Raw genomic sequence first — 23,572 nt, 5'->3', positions numbered from 1 at the left:
CTACACAGCTTTTTTCTTGTCCTTGTGATTTTTTTTTCTGTGGCAGTGATGACAGAAAGGAGGTTTGTCCCAGGGTCTTATCTGAGGAATAGGCTACCAGCACTTCTCTAATGGCATTCTATTACTTAGTATTATGTGGGGGGAAAAAAGCCATGAAGTCACTTATTATATGCCACATATGCCCAATTCAGTGAAAAAATAAAAATAATTTATCAGGAGGCTTGCACATACACCTGTCACTTTGGTTAAATTATTTCAAGGCACATCGTAACATGACATATCCATGTTTAAAAACATCTGAGTCTTTTTAATGAGGTATGGAATACTGCAAGTCTAGCAAAACTCTGTCCCCTTTCACTTCTCTGTAACCACAGACAAAGACGTGGAACTTTAAAAACCATTCAGTTCAAGATAAATTCTGCTGTTAACTGGCTTTGCAGTCATGCAAAAAAATGCCCACCAAGACTGAGATGCAAACATAGTAGCAGGTTCCTTCCCTGAAAAGCAGGGATCTGGGCCAGCCACATAGAAATAGGGTAAGAGAATGGAAATGAGCCTCACAGAGGTGAATAGCATGGTAGTTCTAAAAATGCCCTTATTTTATTTGACAGTAGGATAGCTACATGAATAAAGTGAAACACCTCACCAAGAAGATAAGTTGGTGAAAGGAGCAAAAAAGGGCAGGACAGCAAGAGTACAAAGTACTTTAAAGTCTGCAGGATTGACTGAGTATCTCTGGTTTGAAAACGTTTTAACAGGCTGGTTCTCTTCTGCAAGGCTCTCTGGAAAGAGTGGACTGCAGGGAAGCCATTTGGGTGCTATACACTACATCTGAGGCATGCCGGATGAAAAGACGTCTCCAGCACCGCCAAGAAGCCCCTTGGTCTTCGTGCAGCTACCCTACAATGCTCACAGGAAGTAAAGGTAGCAAGGAATTACTGAAAAATACAATCATGCAGTAGTAAGAAATCAACCCATACTTGCAGCATTTGACTTTTTCCTAATCCTGGATCTCCAACAACCAGAACATGTGGATCTCCTCGAACCGGGATTCTGTTCTTGTCATCGACAAACTTCTGACATCCTCCAAATAACGCCAGGGCCAAGCCTGCCTTGACAATCTGTAGCAGCACACACCAATGTAGTCAGTATTCAGTCATTGTGACCGGTACTGACAACTCCCCAGAACTGCTTGTAATAACCCTTCTCTTCCGGATGGCTGAGCTTAAATCCCAGAAGGAAGTTGCAAAGGTATAAGGCTGCCACCTCCCCGTTAGTTCATGCACTGGAACAACACTGAAAAGTCGCCCATAAATACAGCCCCTGCCCCTTCCCTCCACCCCAGGTAAACTTCACAAATCCCGTAGGAGTTTACTGTGGCATAAACATTTCAGCCCGAAGTTGCAAAGCAGAGCTGTCAAACTGCTTACCTCATGGCCATAGATGGCAGGACAAAGAGAGCTGAAAAACAAAGAATACTGTGACACGGGGGAAACACAGATCTCATGTTACTATTAAATCATCACTTGTTCTGTCTCTCGTCCCGGAACACTTTTATAAGTACAAAATTTTTGCTTAGTTGTTGAAGTCTTAGAGTCAGTTTACATGTAAAAACAGTACCGTATTTCCCAAAATTTTTAGACAAGCAGATATGCTTGAAACAATATGAAAAGCCTTTTATTTGAGTTTGCACAAATGCAAAGAAGGACCATGTTCCCAGTGGTTGCTGCATTGTTCTGATTTTTATCAAATAACTACCTGTAAACCTCCTTCTAAAGGTTCTACAGCTTTGTGTTGATTCTACTGGCAGGACCTGAGGGACAGTGCAGCTAGAGAAGCAGTTCTCCATCTGAACTGAGGGCCTTTCACACCCACCAATCATTGCGTCTTCCCTCTCTGCTGCAGGAAAGCAGACCAGAGAACAAAATGGCACTTGTGAGTTAAACTGGTCAGTGAGAAGCACAAATTAGTGGATTGCTTTGTCTACCTGATGCTTTCTGTCTCAGGGTTGACCTGAAAAACTTGGAACTTCCCTGTATCCCAAAGTCCTAACAGTCTCAGTTTCTGTACGCATTCCCCACTGCAATAGTTCCACTTCCTCCCACGTCCTTTGCCCACTTCACTGAAACCTCAATATCCTATGTTGCACTAGCCTCAGACAGTTCACAGCTTTCAGACCAGCCGCCAAGTTAGACGGGGTTTGGTCATGCTGATTCAGAAGTTAATTGAGCTCTTACACAACTTACTTTACAATGAGCCTGAAGAGATTTTCCTCAGCTTGGATTTCTTGAACAGCATAGAGGTCCTTAAGCGAAAACTCCATGAATGATCTTTGAAAAGTCTCATCATCAAAGTTCTTTGTTTTTTGTCCTTTACTGTTGCTGACAGAATTCGCCTCAATGTACAACAGGAACACACACTTGTCATTCTTATTTTTAGAAGCTCCTGTTAGAAAGATTGACAGACAATGAGGAAGAAATTTTGCATTTTAAATAGTGATGTTATTTACAGATGGCACAGGGCAATTCGGAAATATTTAGCAGACACGCGTACAGCCTCTGTTTGCATATTTAAGTAGCTGGACACCTGCATTTTCAAAAATTGATGCAAAGTGAGTAAAAGCTTCTAGCTGCATTTTTTCTTTAAGTTCCCTGCATTTAGGTCCATAAAACGTTTTACTGGATTTGGGGGGGAATGCAATGTGTTTATGCATTTTCTCCCAACATAAGTGAAGTCTTCCAGGAATTTTAAGTTATATTACTCTAGGCGAGTAAAAGATTGTACACAAGATTTTCCCACTCAGTATTTACAGAAAAAAAATATAGAGCGCAGAACAATTGAACATATATCTTAATAATTAAAGGTTTTCTGTATGCTCCAGAGAATGATAACTGAGCAGTGAATGCAGGCTCACAGTAAATCACGACTGCAATTCTCTGCAATATGTTCATTCTATTACAGCTACGCACAACATGCTTCTTCATTTTTGGGGAAAACAACAATTCTAAGATTTCTCTAGGGAGAACCATACTGAAAAAGGTAATATGCCTTCACAGCCATATGATGGTTTTTCTGTAATTTGAAGGAGACATCGAAGGAAAAAGGTTAAACAAATAATGAGCCTCAATGAGACTTCAGGAAATAAGGATGTCTCCCCACATGTGAGCAGTTCAGAGAAGGCTTTCCTATCAGCTGACTCACCATAACACACTACATGCCAGGACTGGAACTTGAGGACTACAGTTAAATATAGACCAGTGGGTTGCAAAAGACAAACTCCCTCTATCAGTGGACATTTGAGACAGCGCTCCTCTTGAGCAGCGAGGCAGATTGCCTTTTCAGTATGACACCTTGGTAGGAAACTTTGGGAACTTCTTAAATACACTTAATGCTTTTACAACTTTGAGAGCTCAAATGAAAGAGGATGGCTGTTCATCCTGTTGGGAAATCCCTAGAAAAAAAAAAACCACAAAAGTATCCCAAGATGCATGTTTTACCTTCCTCAGTGCTCGACACCTTAACTATCCCTGTAATTGTGACCACATCTCCTGGGACGCAGCTGTCCACCAGATCTTGAACCAGTTCACATTCGATTGTGCGAGGGATTCGGCCTGCTTCTCGCTGATCATCCAACATGAGCTCCTGAACCCTGCAATACACGTGGTAAGCACGCAGTCCATGTGTAACGTTATATGGTAACACCATGTGTTACCAATTCCGGCACACAAAGAATGGCATACATCGAGAAGGGAGGCACCAGAAATGTCCTGATCAACACTAGAAACAGTGGCGCTGAATTTGGAGAAACAGGCTTTTTCAACTCAGACTTGAACAAAAGGGCATATAACATACCTAAAACCCCAAAAGACAGTAACAACGTACTCCTGAAATAATAATCGAAGTGGAGTTCAGATTTTCTAGCACTGGTGAGTGCATTCATGTAGAAATACGTACGGTATGTGAAATAAGATGGCCTTTCTTTACAAAGTTAGGAGGTCAGACGTTATAGCCCTGATGAGTGCTTAATTGTCATTTTAACCCTAGAAAATGCCACGAAGTTCCTCAGACCACAGCAAGAACAGTACTGCGCTGTGTAATTGCAAAAGGCCAGCACCTATCAAGTTCTTTAAAAGGTTCTGATTTTGACTCTACACGTAGAGTCCTGAAAATTTTCCTAGAAGCTTAGCATAAAGCTTCACTTAAGCTGTGATGAACAGCACCCTCTACAGCTACTACCAAGAATGTCAGCACTGGTTTTAATGAGTTCTAAATCACTTATTGCAGAAAGTTCTTCAAAAAATACACTTGGATGTCATTTGGCACAATAAGAGCACATGAACTTACAGAATCTGAGCACAACCAGAGGAAAGCAGTAAGAGTTCTGTTTCTGTTCAGATAAGCTTACTGCTTACCTGCAGTAAGCTAACAGGATGACCAAAACACTGAGCAAACTCTCCTGCATGTGTATTTTGGGACAACAGCAGCATGGTCATAGTACAGTAGAACCAAGGAAATGATAAGAAACATTCAGTTCGTTCAAATCAAGTGTCACAGCTGACGAATAATTTAACAGGGCTTTCGTAATTGACTTTCTGTTAATTAAAAGGAATTATTAAATATTAGATGCAACTGAAATAATGCAGAAAGTCTACAAAGAGCACAAACTTCGCATTTCTCAAGGAAGTCACATTAGGAGGAATGCCCAAGAAACTGTTACATTGTTCAGGGTTAATATACAAAGTACACTATTTCTCTGATAAAACAACTGCTTTGTAACACAGTCTTTGAAGACTGCTTACTGCAAAAGAATAAGCAGATTAAAATGACAGAGTGTAACACAGAATGGACCATCCTGTTGCTTTTTGGCTACTGTGTTTACTACATTTTTGTGCAGGAGGGAGGAGATGCTTACTTAATAGACTGCCAGTCCACTGTTGTGGTTAAAGGAGAGCTTCTGTCGGGTGTGAATGACCGGCCACGGCACTCGGGTATAAGGCACTGTAATAGAATTAATTACAATTCGTTCTTAGTCTTTTTTTTTTTTTTTTTTTTTTTAAATAAACTGCCTTTTCTATTTTTCAAAATGAAAGCAAGACAACAATATTGATTACCACAATTTAAGGAAAAAATCAGTAAATTAAGGCCACAGACTAACACATAATTACCAAGGAGCTATCAAGCACAGACAGCTGATCCCTGAGTCAGTTGTTAGAGCAAACACGGGTAATTTGTATGATCCCCTGACTCACAGGAGTTTCTACAAATTGCTTTTGTTTCAGGAGTATACATTTTTTTCAAGGTTATGCACTAATTCAAAGCTGGATGGTAAGTTTTTTTGGTTTTGTTTTTGTTTTTTTAAATGTGTCACGTGTGTCACTCCCGCTCTACTCTGCGCTGGTGCGGCCTCACCTCGAGTACTGTGTGCAGTTCTGGGCACCACAGTACAAAAAGGACACTAAACTGTTGGAGAGTGTCCAGAGGAGGGCGACGAAGATGGTGAAGGGCCTAGAGGGGAAGACGTATGAGGAGCGGCTGAGGTCACTTGGCTTGTTCAGCCTGGAGAAGAGGAGGCTGAGGGGGGACCTCATCGCGGTCTACAGCTTCCTCGCGAGGGGGAGTGGAGAGGCAGGGGACCTATTCACTGTAAACACCAGTGATAGGACCCACGGGAACGGTGTTAAGCTGAGGCAGGGGAAGTTTAGGCAGGACATCAGGAAGAGGTTCTTCACCGAGAGGGTGGCTGCACACTGGAACAGGCTCCCCAGTGAAATAGTCACTGCACCAAGCCTGTCTGCATTTAAGGAGAGATTGGACTGTGCACTTAGTCACATGGTCTAAACTTTTGGGCAGACCTGTGCGGTGCCAGGAGTTGGACTTGATCCTTACGGGTCCCTTCCAACTCGGGATATTCTATGATTCTATGTTCACACTAGCTTTAAATATCAGAACTAATTCCCCTTTCACCACCCTTCCTCACCCTTCAACGCCCACTGGTATTGCCATTTTTCAAATCCCTACAGAAATGCAAGAGGGAGAAATATGAGCTTAGGCAATTTTAACTTACCTTAGTTGGAAGAGTGTATTTTCCATCAGGCAGAGGAACGCTCTGAACATCTCCGCATGTGCCACAGACAAAGGCTAGCTTAGTGCACAGAGGCTTAATGTTACTGACGCGCACAACAGTACCCCGCAAGGCGATGTATTTCCCATAGCAGTTGGCCCGGACGTTTTTCAGCTGAGTTAGCGGATCATAGTTGTAAATCCTACACAAAAGTTAAGCACGAACATTTTGAAAGCCTACCACATTTAAACGAAGAACCAAAAAACAAACCAAACCAAAACCCAATCAATCAAAAAAAACCACACCCAACAAAAAGAGGCTTACAAGCAAATTATGAACAGCAGTCCAGAGCAATGATTAGAATGATTGCATCTGTGAACTCACGGCCTAGTCTTTGATAGCTGTTCTTGAAAGCAGCACATTTAACATTCCCCAACCATACGTTTTGTTTGTACCTCACCCTGGAAACAACCAAGACTACTGAAATTACAGAAAATACTTAATAATCATGTATAACTGCCTTTGAATTATTCCCAGTTAAGACCAAGGTTTAGACTTGTGACAAAAGAATCAAAGATTTATGTCTGTGCTCCAAAAGAAGTGGTGGATTTTTACGCTTTGGGGATTTAACAATGCTGTCACCCAGTACAACACATTGCACCTCATAAACGAGGACAAAGAATACCCAGACAAATCATTCTGAAGAACAAATTTCAATAACAGAACTGTTGAAGTGAGAATGGACCTCTTGAAACTGTCTAGTCCAACCCTCCTCTCAAGCAGAGCCCCTCTGAGCTGGTTGTCCAGGACTGTCCGGTTGGGTTTTCACCATTTCCACAGAGAGACTTCACAGCCTCTCTGGGCAACCTGCACCAGTGTTTGACCACCTCCACAGTATGAGGGAAAAAAAATGCTGAACAACTAAGTTTTCTTGTACTCAGATCACCTCTTGTCCTGAAATCCTGTGTCTGAGTACCGCTTTTGCTGCCTTGCTCCTTACTCTTAAGGTCCTGAACTCCACCAACCCACTGTTCAACCCTGCCCATTGTGCTGCAGAACCCTTTTAGGAGCATGGTATTTTTATGGACTTCTCAGAACTTTCCTCTAGAGAATAAAGGTCCATAATTGTCCCTTATAATTTGAGAGCTTGTATATGCTTTTTTTGTCTACAGGTTTTCCTAAACACCGTCCAGTATCTAATTAAAAGGGTGCAGTTTTATAACAACAAAACTTAAGAATATATCATAGTCTGGCAAACCCCCCAGTGAATTCGAACTGCTGTGTCAAAACATGCTGGGACCAGCAGAAAAAAAAAATCAAACTCAAATAGAGCTAATACTCCCAGTCCCCCTCAGAATCCCGAGGTCTGAGACTGTTTTCTGAAGAAAAAAATGCACTTAGGACTTATTTCATTAGGAAACCAAAGGAAGTCACATTTTCACAGTGAAAACAGCAATTAAGATTCTTGAATGTATATGCTTATTCAAAAATTGGTATAATTTCAGTTTCTTCATTTCAAATTAAAGGTTAAATAATTAGAAATACTATTCTTGAAGCTTTCTATCAGTAATCCTTTAAGAGATGCAAGCTAAAATGAAAGAACAAATCTTCCTCTACCACTGTCAAATCACACATACAGGGAATAGTAAATATTGCCCACTATAGTTTAGGTACACACCAAATCAACTCCTTTTTGAAGGCAAGACTTTTACTACCAGAAGGCTAGATTCTTTTGAACCCTTTCCTAATTCCCCTAGTAAACATCAGAAATATAAATATATTTCTGTTTTTAACGAATACATGTTTCACAGAATAGTTGCTCTACTTCTAAGTTACTTCTCGATGTATAAACTGTTTCTTCAGCTTATAAGCAGGTTTCTTTTTGCCTTTGCCTTCACCAGGACAGCTTGGCTTCTGTCATTGCAAATATAAAAACGCAGACTGTTCTTCTGGAAATATCTTCACAGGGTCAAGTCTCTTGATTAAATAAATAAGCCTTCAGCACCACGCACGGACACTGATGATCACTACAGAAGAGGGAAAAGGATCTTCCTGAAAACAAAACAAACACTCAACACCTATTACCTGGCATGAATGAGAGGCACATTTATTACAGCTTCTCCATCAAGCGGTAATCCTTCCTGCACCTGCAGCTCTGCAGCATGCCTTTCAAGGTCCTTTGTTAGCACCTAGACAGAAGAGAAAGGCAGGCACAAACTTCATATTCCCTGCAACACGGGTTCAACTGGCTACCGTTTGGTTACTGTCAGACCCACTGGTGAAGTCTGAAGAGCTCTCTGCTGTCCAGCAGTGTCCCACTAAACAGTGTTCTCCTACTTCTTAACAGCTCTAAGATTCATTTTAAAAGGAATTTAAGATTGCGTTTCTTGAATTATAAAATGAATGTTTACAACAGTCTTCAATCCTGGTCAATGCACGGAGTTTTGTTTGACAAAAACAAAAGCACCTGAGAATTTGCCTTTCAACAAGCAGTGAAATACTCCTTTAAGAGACACTGAACAGAGCCAGGAATTCTTGCACCTGCTTACCACTCACCCATCAGGCACAGCTCTTCTGTGTGAGGTCAGATAAATAGGACAAGTAACTCTCAGCCCACTGATAAAAACAGGAATTAGAAGTCACCATGACATAACTGTTAGATCTACGTTTAGTTTTAGCCAACTGTTTTGGCTACGACTAAGCAAAACACACTAAGACCAGAGAATTTCCAAAACAGGATTTTGTAGACTATACAGAAATGGCATAGAGATGGAAGTTACTGAGTTTTGATTGAACAAAAGATTTCCATGACACAGAATAGCATAGAAATTCATTTTTATATCATAATTGCCTTAAAGTCCCCCTGATTCTTTTCACTATGAGGGGTATGATCGCATGTATTAGAACTTCACATTTACCTGGTGAATTGCTAGACCCATACACTGTAATGTTTTCTGAGGCATATCCCGTAACTCAGCAGATACATTTGGTATTGATTTAGTTAATTCTCTATCTTCTATCAGGTCCTTATAATCCACAAGGATACTTCCTTTTCTTTCTATTTCATCCTGCAAAACATTTAAAGTTACCAAATACAAGTCAAATTATAAACACAATACATCCAAATCACGTCATAAACATTTCACATCTGTGATGGAGATTATCTTTGATAGAGAAAATAAAATTATCTAATGTCACTGCATCAACAATATATATATATATACACACATATATATATATTTTACCTTATCATAAAGGTCAATGCGTTGCATGAAAAATTTTTCAAAGGCTTGAGTCTTCAGGACAAAAGGAGACTTGTCAGCATAAGCTAATCGGAAACACACTACGTTAATAATTGACAGAAATACTTATTTCAATTTCACAAAATACATGAAAAGGCAATTTTTGTTCCGTTCTTTTTCTGTGTTCCAGAACTGAGGAAGATGACTGATCTCTACAGTCCCACAGTAACGTCCTGTTACAAGGTGTGTTATAAGAGAGCTGTCTCTAGGACGACAGAAGTCAAGCACGTAAGAGGAGGAAACGTTCAACAGAGGCACAGAGATTCCAGCCTTTGACAGACTCTATGCTTTATGTACCTAATTGAGCAACTTAAGAAAGATCTTATTTTACACTATTCAAGATTTCTTTCCAAGGTTTTGAGTCCACAGAGATTACAGTGTGCTATAATCAGCGTACAGATTGAAATCTGTATCACATTCATATAACAAACACAAATGCTTTCTCTTCTACTTATCCCCTCTACTTATAACCCACTCTAGAAAAAACAGAATAGGATATTTGCTATACGTAATTTTGGTCTAAAAATACCTTCAGAAAAATAAAGTTTCCAGCCCTTATACGGAATAAACTGGTCCAATGTTGACTGAACTAGTCGAGATGTTACTGAAAGAGATTGAAATGGGGATTAAAACAATGTGGACACTAAAACTTTAGAAATTTTATTGTCAGTGATTCTTTAGAGCAGCAGAAGGCAAGCAGTGCCATTGTCCAGCGCACAAGCAGGCACAAGAGGTTGCCCAGAAAACAGTGAGGAGCCAGCTCACCAGGTTGGGGCATTCTCTTCCACTCTGCCTTTTGTCCTCCTCGTCCTCGCCATCCTCCTCGCCATCCTCCTCTCCACCCACCTCGCCACCCCTGGAAGCCTCTCCCCCGGGCAGCCCCCCTTCCTCTGACACCCGCGCTCATTTTGCTCTAGGGGCATCGGCTCGGGGCAATGATGATGGGCAGAAAATTCACAAATTACTGCTGCTGACCAGGCTGGGAGCGAGAACCCGGGGTGTGCTGGACCCTCCAAGCTTTGGGGCCCCCCTTCAAGCCCCAAGGGGACCCCCTCAAGCCCTGAGGGACCTACTCAAGATTTGGGGACCCCGTTTGAGGCCTTGGGGTCCCACTCCAGGCCTTAGGAGGATTTTGGGTTCCTCTCCCAGCCCCGAGGTCCCCCTTCCAAGCCTTGGGGTCCGCCCCCAAGTCCCGGGGGGACCCCCCGAAGCCCTGAGGGACCCGCTCAAGATTTGGGGCCCCCGTTCGAGGCCTTGGGGTTCGCCTTATAGGACTTGGGGTCCCCCTCCCAGCCCCTGGGTCCCTCTCCGAGCCCCAGGGGGACCCTCCAAGACCCGGGGCGTCCCTCCCGAGGCCGCTCCGTGCCCCGCCTGCGTCCTGTCCCCCTCAGCCCTCACGGAGCAGCCCCCGCCGCCTCCGCTCCCCTCAGGAGCCCACCCGCTTTGGCGCCCAAACGCCACTTCCGGCCGTGCCACCAATCCCCGCGGAGCGCGCGGCGGCCCCGTCCCCTCCACGCCGCGTTGCCATGGAGCCGTGCGGGCAGCGGCGGCGGGCATGCGCTCTCGCGCGGCGGAAGGCGCTCGGCGGAGCGCTTCCGGTGCGGGCAGCGGGCGGGAGGAGGAGGAGGAGGAGGAGGAGGCGGCGGTGATGGCGGCCGGGCCCGGGCCGCGCATCTGCGAGGGGGAGTGCGCCGTGCTGAAACGGGGGGACGTCTTCAAGGCGGTGGCCGTGCTGCGGAGGAGGTGAGGGGCCTGAGGGGGGCTGCGGGCCCCCTCCCGGGGTTGTGTTTTGTTTAAACGCCCGTCATGAGAGAAAGAACAGAGAAGGAAAGGGACATGCTGCCATGGGAAGTGAAGGAACTTTTATGTTAGAATTGAAATAACTTGAGTTAATTCTGTATTTTCTGTAATACGATGAGATTAAGGCCGCTCCACGAACACACGACAATCATCAGAATATCAGGGGTTGGATATTCTACGTAGAGAGGTCACCAAAATGAAAATTGAGTACACACACACGCAATTTTTCTCTAATTTCTTTTTAGTCACTTCGGATCTTTTATAATTCCCTTCCACTCTATCAAAATCTGCGTTGGCAGGTATTAATAGACTTCACGTGAGCAAGTTAAACTACTGGTAATTTTTTATTAAGTGACTTTGGTAAATGTCGCTGACAAAACCTTTTTTTCCTAACCTATATAACCCAGCCTAGACTTTATATATTTTAATTTTATTCCTCGCTGCATTCAGACTTTATCGTGTCAAAAATCGTGCTGTGTAAAGTATGTTCTATACACTAACGTTTTACTGGTCACTTTCAGATTTCTCTTGAACTGAAAACATGTATTGTTCATACCGTGCGCTTGATTTAAGTTCTCTGTTCTCTTCCTATCCATTGTCAGTGTAATGTGGTTTTGTGGTTAGCAGTAGCTGGCATTTCAGTTCTTACGCTTGTCCTGGTTTCCTCAAGGACTCAGGTAGCAGTGGCACGTGTGAAGTCACATATTCAGCTGTTGTGTGTTTTAAGATCCTGTCACGTGGTCTTTTGGACGTAGTTAAAATGATGCTTTTAATGTTATTAACGCTTTTATCGTTTCAGAAAAATTATTTTTGAAAAGCAGTGGTTCTACCTGGACAATGCCATCGGACATATTTATGGGACTACGTTTGAAGTAACCAGTGGAGGAAACCTGCAGCCAAGGCGAGAGGTGGAAGAAACTACCACAGGTATTACGGAGTCGTGGCTGATGCTAGGAAGAACGAGCACTAATTATGTTTTCTTTGATAAGACCAAAGATGATGGAAAAGCTTTCTATTAATCATTTGTTAACTTACGTTACTTATATTCTGTGTCACAAATGCATGGTTTTGTCGTGATCCGCTGTTCCACTAGTCCCGTAACAAATAAACTTTTTAATATGGGAGAAAATTTGAACCTTGTTTTGGGTGAATATATATATGCTGAGGTGTGTTTTACATATTACATTTAATTGATTGCTTACACGATACATTGCAAAACCACAAAGCATGTGGGTTTAATGCTGAGAGTCTGCTTTCTGTGAAACTAAAATCATGTGTTTCTCCGACTTACAAGTATTTAGAGCTAGATTTTTACAAATCTATATCCTTTTCCTTTAGAAACAAAAGAAGCAGGTACAGATAATCGTAACATAGTTGACGATGGAAAGTCTCAAAAACTGACTCATGATGACATAAAGGCTTTGAAGGACAAGGGTATTAAAGGACAGGTAAAAATAAGGTTTTGGTGTCATTTCTGTGCTACCTTGATGGTTATATTTTAGTTTATGGAAGAGGCTATTCTTTTAATGGTGCAGAAACTTCAGTGCTTTTTCTTTGTTCTTCTGCTCAAGTCACGTTTTTCCGAAAGATCTGTTTTTACAAGAACGCGAGGGCTGTTTTCAGAGAAAACTTCATGTAAGGTTGGCAACTTTGTCAGTAGAGAGGCAAGAATGACTTCTTACTGTATCACAAGTCATAACAGACATAAAAGGAGTATTAATCATTAAGGAAACCTAATATACGTAATCACCTTTTAATTTGGTTTCTTCATAAGATTCAAAATGTTATTTCTGTATTGCAGACGTATTCAAATTTCACAATAATATAACTGTCAAAGGTGTAGTGAAGGATCGCAGAACCCTTAACTAATAACACTGTGTAACAAGCACACTAGCAGCGTGCTTCTAGGTGGTACCCACCAAACAGTGACGCGTGTCTTTTATCTGCACCTTAAAAGCTAAGAATATTCCCAAGAGAGCAGTCCCGTTAGAAAAGACATTGGTTTTTACCCCACACTTAACCAGCAAAAAGTGAGGCCTTCTAACATGTTAAGAAACCCCAGCAGTAAGTTCTGTTCTGCACATGTTATCAGTCGAAATTCTCTCTCATCTTTGGTTTACCCTTTCTAGTAAAGATAAGAAATCGCTCATGCTTACATCAAGTTCGTCTCTTTGCATCTTGCTGTGTGCTGCTGCTACTTGAAGCAGCTGTTCTGCTTTTGCCTGCTTAATAATGGATGGGTCTGAGGAGTCCAGAATGGTATTTCCTCTTGTTTACGTGGTTGTGCTGCTCTTGGCATTCTCTCTTTGATAAGAATGTACTAATCAGTCTGATAGCTTGGACATTTTCTGTCAGTTCTCATTATCTGTGGCAAAAGATCACTCCTTTCTTTGTCCTCAACATGTCTGTGCCATTCGTCTACCATACTGTTAATTTAGGCTATTAAAATAGCCTGCTTTGTTAATTAACTGTAGCTGAACATTCATTTCAGACTGTTATATTAGCACTGTGAATGTCTGGTCGCATTTGAATTCGTGTTTGTGAATGGCACGTGTTTGTGATGCAGGCTTAATTGCAAGATGATTGCTCTTTGAATTAAAGCAGCCTCAGTGTTAGTGGGGTCTCATTGCCCATCACCTTCCCAAATTATTCCCAGGTCCTGAGGGATAGGTGTGTAGTGTAAGGCTACAGGCATAAACTGGTAGGTATTCCTGGGGTACTGCAGAGCGCCACACCTTCCCTTTGGCTTCTTGTGCTTGCCCTACAGAAATATTCCCCAGTTTCTTCACTAAATTTTACTGGAAAAAAGTAGATGCTGCATTTAACTCTTCCAAGAATAAGGCAAAGAAGGAATGATATGCTGATACACCCCTGTAATAATACATCCTAAATGTCTGAAGCACTTTAAGAGATAATGGCTTGAAAAAGAGCAAGGGAGAAGTACTGGCACCAATATATTTGGAGCAAGTTCTCAAAGTGCAACAGGAGGAGCAATGTCCATGTTGAAAATAATCCTTTTGGCATTCCCCACCAGCACCCTCTCCGCATTGCTATTAGGCCAGATTACACTATTGTTCCTCATACGTGTTTATAGGAACATATGATTGTATCAGTCAAATTATTTTGATTGTGACAACCAAGACAGCATTGTGCAGCTTTTGTTCTTGTATCGCAGGCATGCGGACAAACCCTGAAAAATGAAAGGTTTTATCTTACTTTATTCTGTTGGAGGTCTTAATGCTCACTCTGGCTAGAACCTGAAAGCGTGAGGAACAGGAGTTGGATTGGCAAAGGGAGAAGATTAGAACGAGGAGATTGGGAAACAAAAACGGGAATTCTGGAAGAACTGGAAGTTAGAGGAGGAAGAAGGCAGTGAGAGGACTGTAGGAAATAAATGCTAGAGTTTGACATCATGCAAGGAGCTGGTATAGGAGTCTAGCACAATGCTCCATAACAACTGCTAATGAATGTAACTCATTCTAAATACAGGGTAATTAAAGATAGCTAATCACCTTGAGGAAGCAGGATAGTTTCCTTCACATTCAGCATGGGATAACAATATGTCGGTATTGAGGCTGCCCAGTAAGAGCTGAAGTAATGACTTGCTGAAAGGAATGATCCTGCTTTTCCTTCGTTTCTGGCCATACAAGTCTGCCCTCTCTCAAAAGTTAGTTCTGCACTTAGCGGAGTCCTTCCTTCCCCCAGTATGCCCTGTTTTCAGGACCAGCATTTTCAGTTTTGCCACTTTTACACTAGCATTATATAGTTATACTTCTGCCTCTAAGTGTTCTGTGTGGTTCGATTCCTGCACGTAGTCAGGGTAGTGCCTCACTTTCTGTGTTGATTAGAAGAATTTTACCCTGCCATTAATGTCAGTAGAACTTGATGATACACATGCCTACACTGGATTAAAATATTTTCTGTGTTTGTTTGAAACAATACTAAATGTGAAATGAATAAGAAGTGCGTACCAGCTGTAGTAAATATAAATTGTCTTTTCTAAGGAAATTGTTCAACAGTTAATAGAGAACAGTACAACATTCCGAGACAAAACAGAATTTGCTCAAGATAAATACATAAAGAAGAAGAAAAAAAAGTAAGTGAATTTTAAAACGTGGAAAATATTTAGTAGTTCTTTAATTTGTTGACTTGAAGCAAGGCTATTACTGTGTGTTTCTTACAGGTATGAGGCTGTTATTACAATCGTAAAACCATCCACTCGCATTCTTTCAACAATGTATTACGCAAGGGAACCTGGAAAAATTAAGTAAGTTTTCATTTTGTTTCTCTTCTCCAATGATGAAGGTATTTTAATATTTTTCAAAACACCTGTATTATACCAGAGTATATAATACCACTTTTTTCCAGTTAATGGAAATACTGTAAATTAATGAAAAATAATGTGATATAGAAAATTAATCGATGTTCTCCTGTAGCAAAGAAGAAAAAAATGTTGCACGCAGCATTAGCTTTTACCATTTTCCTTGCACCACCATTTTGCTAATTACCTCTGTTGAGTAATTAGCTACTTCAGTGGCTCTTTACATTTTCAGAGGGCTCTTATCTCCTGTTGGTCAGTTGCATATTGTCTCTGTTTTCTGGCTTAGCAGTCAAAAAACAATCCACCTACCCAAAACAGGAATTTTAATATTCAACATGTTAAAGAATCAAATCTTCTTCAGTCAGAAACCTCCAGAATTTAAAAACACGTGGATAACATTAGAGGGGAGCAGGTAGAGATCTACATGCATTTATTTTTTTACCTACCTGAATTAGATAACTTGTTCCAGACGTTGTTTAAGATGGACGGATTTATGTTTTTTTAAGTAGGAAAAGTTGACCTAAAATATTGAGACTAAACTAAAGAGCATTTTTTTCAAGGCTTCTCAAACCTTTTTCCTTCTTTCCCCAGCCTCCTGCATTTGACTTCAATTATGTGTTAAGAATAGTTGTAAGTTCCTTGGCCATCACCGAGTCTCTTCAGTGCGTGTATACTGCAGTCAGTAGACGGGTTTTGGTCTGGGATTGCAGGCAGTGTGTACTGCTGCAGAATAACTGAAGATCATAGACTCGTTGGGTTGGACGGGACCTTAAAGAAGGCCTCCCACCAGACCAGGCTGCCCAAAGCCCCATCCAGCCTGGCCTTGAACACCTCCAGGGATGGGGCATCCACAGCTTCTCTGGGCAGCCTGTGCCAAATGCTTTGCACAAGTCCAAGTAGATGACGTCCATTGCTCTTCACTTACCCACCAACGCTGTAACTCTGTTAACACTATTTTTCTAACTCTAAGAAAACTGATTTGATGTTTCTTAAAACTTTCTGTTTTCTAGCCATTTGCGTTATGACACTCTAGCCCAGATGCTGACTTTAGGAAACATCCGTGCTGGCAACAAAATGATTGTAATGGAAACATGTGCAGGCCTGGTGCTGGGCGCTGTGATGGAGCGAATGGGAGGTGAGTAATACAGTAGCTTTAGCAACATACAAAATGAGGGCTTATGTGAAACTTAAGAAGTACATTTGGTTTTGATACTTTTAAAAGGCACTACTACAAAATCATTTCTCAGTTTTCAAAATCTGCTTGGACTGTCTCCAGTATTCAAAGGCATAATTGTATTTCCATTGGAGGGAGTTGTGTTTTGCGTATTTCAGTTGCATTTATTATTTGCTATTTTAAAAAACATGAAATTTAAAGTCTGTTGTATGTAGTTCCATTTTAGTGTCAGTCTTGTGTTAGCATAAAGACGTCCAGAAAAGGCTACAAGGAGCTTGTATGCAGATTGTTCTCAAGGACTTGGGAAGAGAGGAAGGAATGGCAGAAAATGGGAGTGGTAACACTGGAATCCAGACAGCCCACAGCACTGCAAGTGTTGTCACTCATCTAGCTCACTGTGCTAGACATTTAGCATCAGCAAAATGTGTATTTTTAAAAGCAATATATGACATTTTCGTGAATAATATATGACATTTTCTTCTAGGAGAAGTTTGACTTGCATTTATTTCTCAAACTCAGTTAACTAGTTTCATCTCAAATCATTCAAAGATACTAGACAGAGGTGACAATTATATTCCAGAAGCCTGGAAAGGTAGGAAGTGTGATGTAGTGTTGTGCACCCAGATGAGCTGTCTGTTGGCTGAAAAGCACACAGGCAGTTATACTATAAATTGCTTTTGTTACAGGAAACTTTGTGCATAGGGTTAATTTCTGAAGTAAATGAACTATATTGCAATTACAGGATAACTATTGAAAAGTTCTTGTTGATATGTTTACTATTTAAATTAGCTTTTACTTTTTGACAAAACCACTCAATAGTTATAAGAAAGAAATACTACAGAAAACCTGTCTTTTTAATTCTAAACTAAATTAGTTTCTCTAACAATTTGTCACTGCTCACATATTCTGTGCAGATTCTAAATATGTTTAATACATGCATGGTCTTTGAGTTACCTTGTCCTTTAAATTTGCAGTAACTGCTGTCCTTCCAATAAACATTTCCACCTTGAGATGTGTTTAAATTTGATGGTTAGATTAAGATAAGACAATTTGCTTACCTGTTTTTAAATGTATTTTCATTGATCCCAGAACTTCTGACTCTCCGGTAACTATGTTTTTGATTCTTTGGCTTTCATAGGCTATGGATCCATTATTCAGATGTATCCAGGAGGGGGACCTGTTAGAGCTGCCACCAGTTGTTTTGGGTTTCCAAAACTTTTTTTCAATAATCTTCATGAATTTCCTCTCAGCAAAGTGGACAGTCTTCTCTCTGGGACGTTTTCTACAGAGATGCTACCTTCAGAATTTGAAGATAATGCACTAGTGGAAGAAGAAAGCAATGGACTGACTGATGAGAAGCAGACTTCTATACAGGAAACAGAAGAGGAATCTATTACTGCCACAGCTATGGAGGTCAACCAAACAGAAGAGCAAGAAACAATGGACATTAATGCTGAAGATGTAGAATTTAAAGATAACAAAGAAAAAGATAATAAAGAAAATGTAAGAATGTTTATTATGGCTATTTTTTACAATGTTCATATGATTTGGCTGATTTCAGACATGCCGAAACATTAGCTTACTGAGGTGTTAAAATTGACTTCTGAAAGTTGCCTTACATTGAGCCGTCTCAGGTGCACAAAATGAAAATTCAACCCGTGCTATAGTGATTACCATTTTAAAGTGCAAAATATTTGTTTCATTGTTCAAAGGTTCGGGAAAAACAAAGAAAACAGTGGGAGAGAAGGAAAAAGCTAATAGAAGCTGCTGCTCTCTTGAGAGAGAAGAACGCGGATGGGTAAGTGTTTGTGGTTGGAAAGGTGTTCTGGTTGAAAACACATCTACAGAAAATAATTGCCTTTGAAATGAATAAAAGCTTAGTTTTTAAAATAGCCTATTTTTTTCTTAATATGTAGTAGCTAGCAGTTAACCTAGATGTGGCTTGGGTCTTGTTTGGTTCTTACCAGTTGAGATTTTTTTCTGTCTTTTAATGGGTTTGAATTTTCCTGATCAAAAAGTGAGGTTTCCTGATTAGGTATGAATAAACATTTTTAAAAATAAGTAAGTCTTTTCTATTTGCCAAAATGGAATTTGAGGTCATAAGTTTAATAAATTGGAACTATACTTGATAAAAATGAAACTTTTTATTTTCTTACACAGAAAAAAAACAAATACGAATGCATTTTACCTGCATTAGCCAGGATTGGTTTTTCCCAACAAATAATTTTGCATGATGATTTAATATCTAGTGCTCGTATGTATTTCAGTATGTTTCATCTGGTATGGGTAGGTGGTAGAAATAGGGTTTTCTATGAAGGTGCACAGACAGGTCACTCTGTGTTCTCTGAAGAAATACGATGGTAAAGGACCTTTCTAAAAAGTACTGCGTATCAGTTTGCCAGCAGCAGCACCCTGATGATGCCTGCAGATGACCATTAAACTTCTTAATGGTTAACACTCTACTTATCATAATAATTAATCTCTGCGTGGACTGACAAAGCAAAAATTAATAATTGACTTTACCTGATTCTTCCTGTAGTGTACAATAGTATTATCGGTTGTTGATTTTTGAGTTCAAGGACACCTAATTAGTCTTTTGTCTCTTGCTCGTTTGTTTTCAATCACTTGCATATTTCTTCTTTGTCCTTTGTAAAGAATGAACGCTGTAACAAATTAGATACTTGAAGTGAGTGCTTCCTCTAGAAAGTCTTCAGCATGAGGTGGGGAAAGAGAAGCTTATGGATGCCTGAGGGCAGCATCCCAGATGGCTCAGTCAGGAGCGCCTTTCTTTAGTCATCTGCCATTTATAGGCCACCATTTGTTTAGGTCAACGTCCACAGGGTATGTGCTGCTAAGGCAGGAGAAATTGGCACGGAATAAAGAAGTGCTTCAAACTAACCACTTCGGTGGCAGGTGAGTAAAAGCAGGCCAGGAAGTCAGGATTCTGTGTTGTGTTGCAAGAGAGAAAGGGGGAAAGGATAGGTAAAAACTGTTTAAGATCGTAGGCAGGGAGATAAGACATTGTCAGAGTAAAGAGACTGGTAGTCAGGTGAAGATGAACACCAGCTTTAGGAGGATTGGTTCTTGAGGCCCTGACTTTAATAATATTTACTACTCAAGGCGGAAGATACAGTTAATAAAATTTATTTCTTCTCTGCTGTACTTGTACTAGACTATTTGTTCAACTCCATTCGTGACAGCTGAAGTCTGTTGTAGGTCTTTGAGGGGGGAAAAAGGAAGGCATTCATTATGGATGTTATTTCAGTTTAGTTTGGTTTTAAAGGACTAGGCAGCGATGGACCGTTACATTTTTCTGATACTATGAAAGTGGAAATTGGTTTATAGACACTCCATGTGTTCAGAATTAGACCACACACCTTCTCTGTACCCTTCCCTGTCCTTCCTCCACCTCCTCCTTCCCCCCCTCTCACTCATTATATTAATTTTGAGACTGGCCAGACTACCCGCTGACAGCAATATGTGCTGCCACACGAGAGACCATAATTTGATTTTTCACATTCTCCCTCATCTCTCACTTACCTGCCTCTTGTCTGGCAGAGCTCCTTTCGGTGTCAGCGCAGTACTCTAACCCTTCTGGAATATGGTTTGGAGTCTTTTTTTCTTTATAGTTCTCTTGGATAATTACTGAGCACAAATTTTTTGAAATTTGGATTTGAGGGAAACCTGTACCGTGCAAAAGCTCTGTCCAGCAGGAAGTCAAAATGTAAACAACTGTAAAAATAATTGTCTCACTTTGTTTTTAAAAAAAAAAATCGAACATCAACTTTTACCTCCATTTTGTTAGACAAGTTTGGCAGTGTATTCAATGCTGAGAGCAGCTGTTGATTGACAGGTCTTTGTATATAAATGTAAACATATACTCCAGTTTCATTAAGCTATTCTGTTTGTGCAATTACAAATTATTAACTATTTGAATTTTAACTATTTCCTGACCATCTTAATCTTTCTAGTTTTGTGGTGATTTTTTAATTAAAATTCTGGCTATCTGTAGGGAATCTCAAGCATCTGTAAACACAAGTTACGCTATGATATTAAAACTATGATAAAGAATAAAATATGAAGCCTTTAAGTTGTCAAGGACAAATTCTTTTTAAACGATCTTTAGTCATGTCCATTACGGAATCATTTTCTCTTTAAATAATAACGTATCAAAAACATGGGTTTTATGAAGATGACCCAGGTTAAAGAAACATGGTTGAGGTTACTTTCTAAGGAACAACTCGCAATCACAAAACTTAACTTCTATTTTGACAGTGGTCTCAGGGTAGAAAAAGGAGCATTCAAGTTTTGGGGGTTATAAGAATTATTGTGGAGTTCAAAACAGCTGAACTGAGTGCTTCTGCAATGTATTTAATATATGGCATTTTAGAAAACAAGCTTTTTAATCCTCTTAATTATGCAAGCAGGAAATCATGATTTGTTTTTGTATTTGGGGAGTTGTTAGAGCCATGAAAACATGCTGATTAGCAACATTTAAGCTGTAATTGATGCTCAGAGCTAAGTAGGAGAAAATGTCACTTGATGAATAGGTTTTAGAAGCAGAAGACTAATGTGCATGAAATTTCTTTTACAGCTTAATTGTAGCCAGCAAGTTTCATCCCACTCCTTTATTACTTTCTTTATTGGAGTTTGTTGCTCCTTCAAGGCCTTTTGTTGTCTACTGCCAGTATAAAGAGGTAAATCCAGTACGTTACTCTAGCTATTATTACTTTAAGTCTGAGACTATTTTGCTGTATAACCTATCATTTCTTTTCTTAAGCCCTTATTAGAGTGTTACACAAAACTGAGAGAAAGAGGCGGTGTTATTAACCTAAAATTGTCTGAAACCTGGCTACGAAACTACCAGGTAAGGATTACAGTAAGCGGCTGTCAGAACTGCATGAAGTCAGGGAAGCAAAACAACCTAATGAAAAATTTTTTTTGGATTGATTGAAATTATGTACAAGCTCATGCATTTGTTTACCTGAGAGTAGTGAGGAAAATGCTCTGAAGAATTTTAATGTGTAAATCTATTGTAGTATATGAGAGGTGTAGCAAAATATGACAATTGTTTATTAATTTCCAGCTGGTTTTATAGCTTAAAAGATTTCTGTAGCGTAAGAACGGTGATGGCTTCCAAAGTCAGTGTCTTCACACAACACAGTTCCTGGAACTGGAGTAACCAGAAGTTTCAGGTCTAGGAACATCTCCATTGTGAAAAATGTCAATTTGACTAACTTTGAACAAGATGTTTATAGTGTGGAGTTCCCTCTCAAGTAGGAAGAGCAGAAGCATGTGATTTGTAAGTAGCTCACCCCCTCTGATGAGGTTCTTACATTATATTGGCTTGTTCCTCACCCATAGGCTTCTGGAGTCCGTAAGGAATTATTATATAGAGGATGATGTAAGTCAAGGGTGGCCACCGTTACTGGCTGTTAATAAGCCAAGTAAATTAGGAGTGATTGTGAGGTCCATGGCTGGAGACCTGCATGCAAGTTAGGCTTGGCAAGGTTTGCTATGTTTGGGTGCAATACTGTGCAAATATTAGGAAAGCCTAGCTCGGAACTGTACAGCACCATCTCCTGAACGTATCTGTGTCAGCTTAGACCTGTGATGGTAGTCAAAGGAAGGAGGAAGCAAAACAGAGGATAACCGAAAAGTATAATGTAGCTGGAAGTGCTGGTTCATTGCTGTCTTACATTAGCAGTAGGTACATAAAGTAATTTCCAGTTCTGCCCCTGCAATCTTTATTAATGAATGCTGGTATGTTAGACCGCTTGTGGTTTCTTGCTAAGTACGTGAGTTCTGAACACATTAACGAGACTTTCAGGTGTCTCATGCCTTGAATTTGTTATTCTGCTGGAAACACTATGCCAAAGCAGTCAGCAATACAGTAGCCTGTGTTCTTAGGTGTTTCTGTAACTGGCTGCTGATATGCAGATACCTTGCCCTTCCAAATAAACGCACTTTTCAAATGTCTGTGTGTTACGGTGGCTGGGGAAAAAACCCTTCATCTTATACTGTAAGCTTAAATTACACAATTTGATGTGCACGTATAAGCATGACTCTTCACAGATGTTTATTTTGGGTTTTGTTTTGTTCTGTCTTAAAGGTCTTACCAGATCGAAGCCATCCAAAACTGACAATGAGCGGAGGTGGAGGGTACCTTCTGTCTGGTATAACTGTTGTGCTGGATAAGGGCAAATCTGATTTCAGTAATTTAGAAGCACTGAAGATGGAAGAGCCATCATCTAAAAGATGCAAAGTTCAAGACCTTCAGTGTTAACATTTGAAGAATTGATTTGTTTTTTAGATCTCAGGAGATACATGGTTAGTAAAATAACAAATACACTTTCTGTGCTCTTGACAGCACAGGAACAGTACCTGTCATACATCTGTCAGCAAAAAGCAGAATTGTGCGGTAGGGAGAATCGCCTCTCTCTCTACCAGTTTACATGCTCAGAATGAGAAGAAAAACCCGTGGAAGCAAGCCTGTGTCCAACACCACACTGAAAGCACTCTAACTTCAAAAAGACCTTCTGGTGTTCAGGATGAGAAGTTAACACGGAGATAAGACAAAGCATCAGTGAAAGCACTCTTTTTGTTTGGTGCCAAAAGTGGATATGATTAAAAAAGTTGAGTCCGAATCAACCCACATAATTTAGCTTCCATTTTCTCAGAACAGCACCAGGGTAAATGTTCTGTGTAGTGGTCTCCTCCTTCTTCGGATACTGAAACCTGCAATGTTCAGTAATCTAAGGAAGTGGAATAAATGGTAAAAATCATGCATTTTTCTTTCCAAAGGAACAATAGAAAGAGAATACCAGAACTTTACAGCATGACTCCACGTGTCCTGAAATAAATACGGGAGAAAGTGTACGTTCATAAATTAAATACCAAATATTTAAACAGTG

At 40.4% G+C, this 23,572-nt stretch overlaps 2 protein-coding genes across 5 annotated transcripts in view; one reads left to right on the top strand and one right to left on the bottom strand.

Moving 5' to 3' along the window:
- Positions 1 to 10,924, bottom strand: part of MCM8 (minichromosome maintenance 8 homologous recombination repair factor) — a 19,209-nt gene extending 8,285 nt beyond the window's left edge. For 2 of the 3 annotated variants that reach the window (XR_004779647.2, XM_035552831.2), the window contains exons 1-11: positions 10,129 to 10,761; positions 9,893 to 9,967; positions 9,307 to 9,389; positions 8,980 to 9,129; positions 8,147 to 8,250; positions 6,065 to 6,263; positions 4,913 to 4,998; positions 3,498 to 3,649; positions 2,247 to 2,445; positions 1,431 to 1,461; positions 981 to 1,121 (exon numbers count right to left, since the gene is read on the bottom strand). Coding sequence is in view for 2 of the 3 variants with exons in the window: in XM_035552831.2 (XP_035408724.1) it covers positions 981 to 1,121; positions 1,431 to 1,461; positions 2,247 to 2,445; positions 3,498 to 3,649; positions 4,913 to 4,998; positions 6,065 to 6,263; positions 8,147 to 8,250; positions 8,980 to 9,129; positions 9,307 to 9,389; positions 9,893 to 9,967; positions 10,129 to 10,270 (1,362 nt within the window). In the remaining variant the exon portion in view is untranslated. Of the gene's footprint in view, positions 1 to 980; positions 1,122 to 1,430; positions 1,462 to 2,246; positions 2,446 to 3,497; positions 3,650 to 4,912; positions 4,999 to 6,064; positions 6,264 to 8,146; positions 8,251 to 8,979; positions 9,130 to 9,306; positions 9,390 to 9,892; positions 9,968 to 10,128; positions 10,762 to 10,801 lie in introns of those variants that run through there. The other variant, XM_035552832.2, reaches the window with a different exon arrangement.
- Positions 10,904 to 23,572, top strand: TRMT6 (tRNA methyltransferase 6 non-catalytic subunit). 2 transcript variants are annotated; one of them, XM_035552834.2, is made up of 11 exons: positions 10,904 to 11,106; positions 11,963 to 12,090; positions 12,502 to 12,611; positions 15,168 to 15,259; positions 15,347 to 15,430; positions 16,495 to 16,619; positions 17,797 to 18,161; positions 18,371 to 18,456; positions 21,253 to 21,355; positions 21,439 to 21,525; positions 22,771 to 23,572. In XM_035552834.2, the coding sequence occupies exons 1-11, from the start codon at positions 10,919 to 10,921 to the stop codon at positions 22,942 to 22,944; spliced, it is 1,542 nt and encodes a 513-aa protein (XP_035408727.2). In that variant the 5' UTR covers positions 10,904 to 10,918; the 3' UTR covers positions 22,945 to 23,572. The 2 variants fall into 2 exon arrangements, with proteins under 2 accessions (XP_035408727.2, XP_050565431.1); XM_050709474.1 differs by lacking the exons at positions 10,904 to 11,106; positions 12,502 to 12,611 and having other exon boundaries at positions 11,961 to 12,090.

The sequence above is a fragment of the Cygnus atratus genome, chromosome 3 (assembly GCF_013377495.2).
Source record: "Cygnus atratus isolate AKBS03 ecotype Queensland, Australia chromosome 3, CAtr_DNAZoo_HiC_assembly, whole genome shotgun sequence".
Taxonomy (NCBI): Eukaryota; Metazoa; Chordata; class Aves; order Anseriformes; family Anatidae; genus Cygnus; species Cygnus atratus.
This window is presented reverse-complemented; position numbering and strand designations above follow the sequence as displayed.

Coding starts and splice junctions, on each gene's coding strand:
- TRMT6 (XM_035552834.2), top strand. CDS start 10,919: ATGCGCTCTCGCGCGGCGGAAGGCGCTCGGCGGAGCGCTTCCGGTGCG. Junction 16,620..17,796: donor TGTGATGGAGCGAATGGGAG/GTGAGTAATACA, acceptor TGGCTTTCATAG/GCTATGGATCCATTATTCAG. Junction 21,526..22,770: donor CCTGGCTACGAAACTACCAG/GTAAGGATTACA, acceptor TCTGTCTTAAAG/GTCTTACCAGATCGAAGCCA.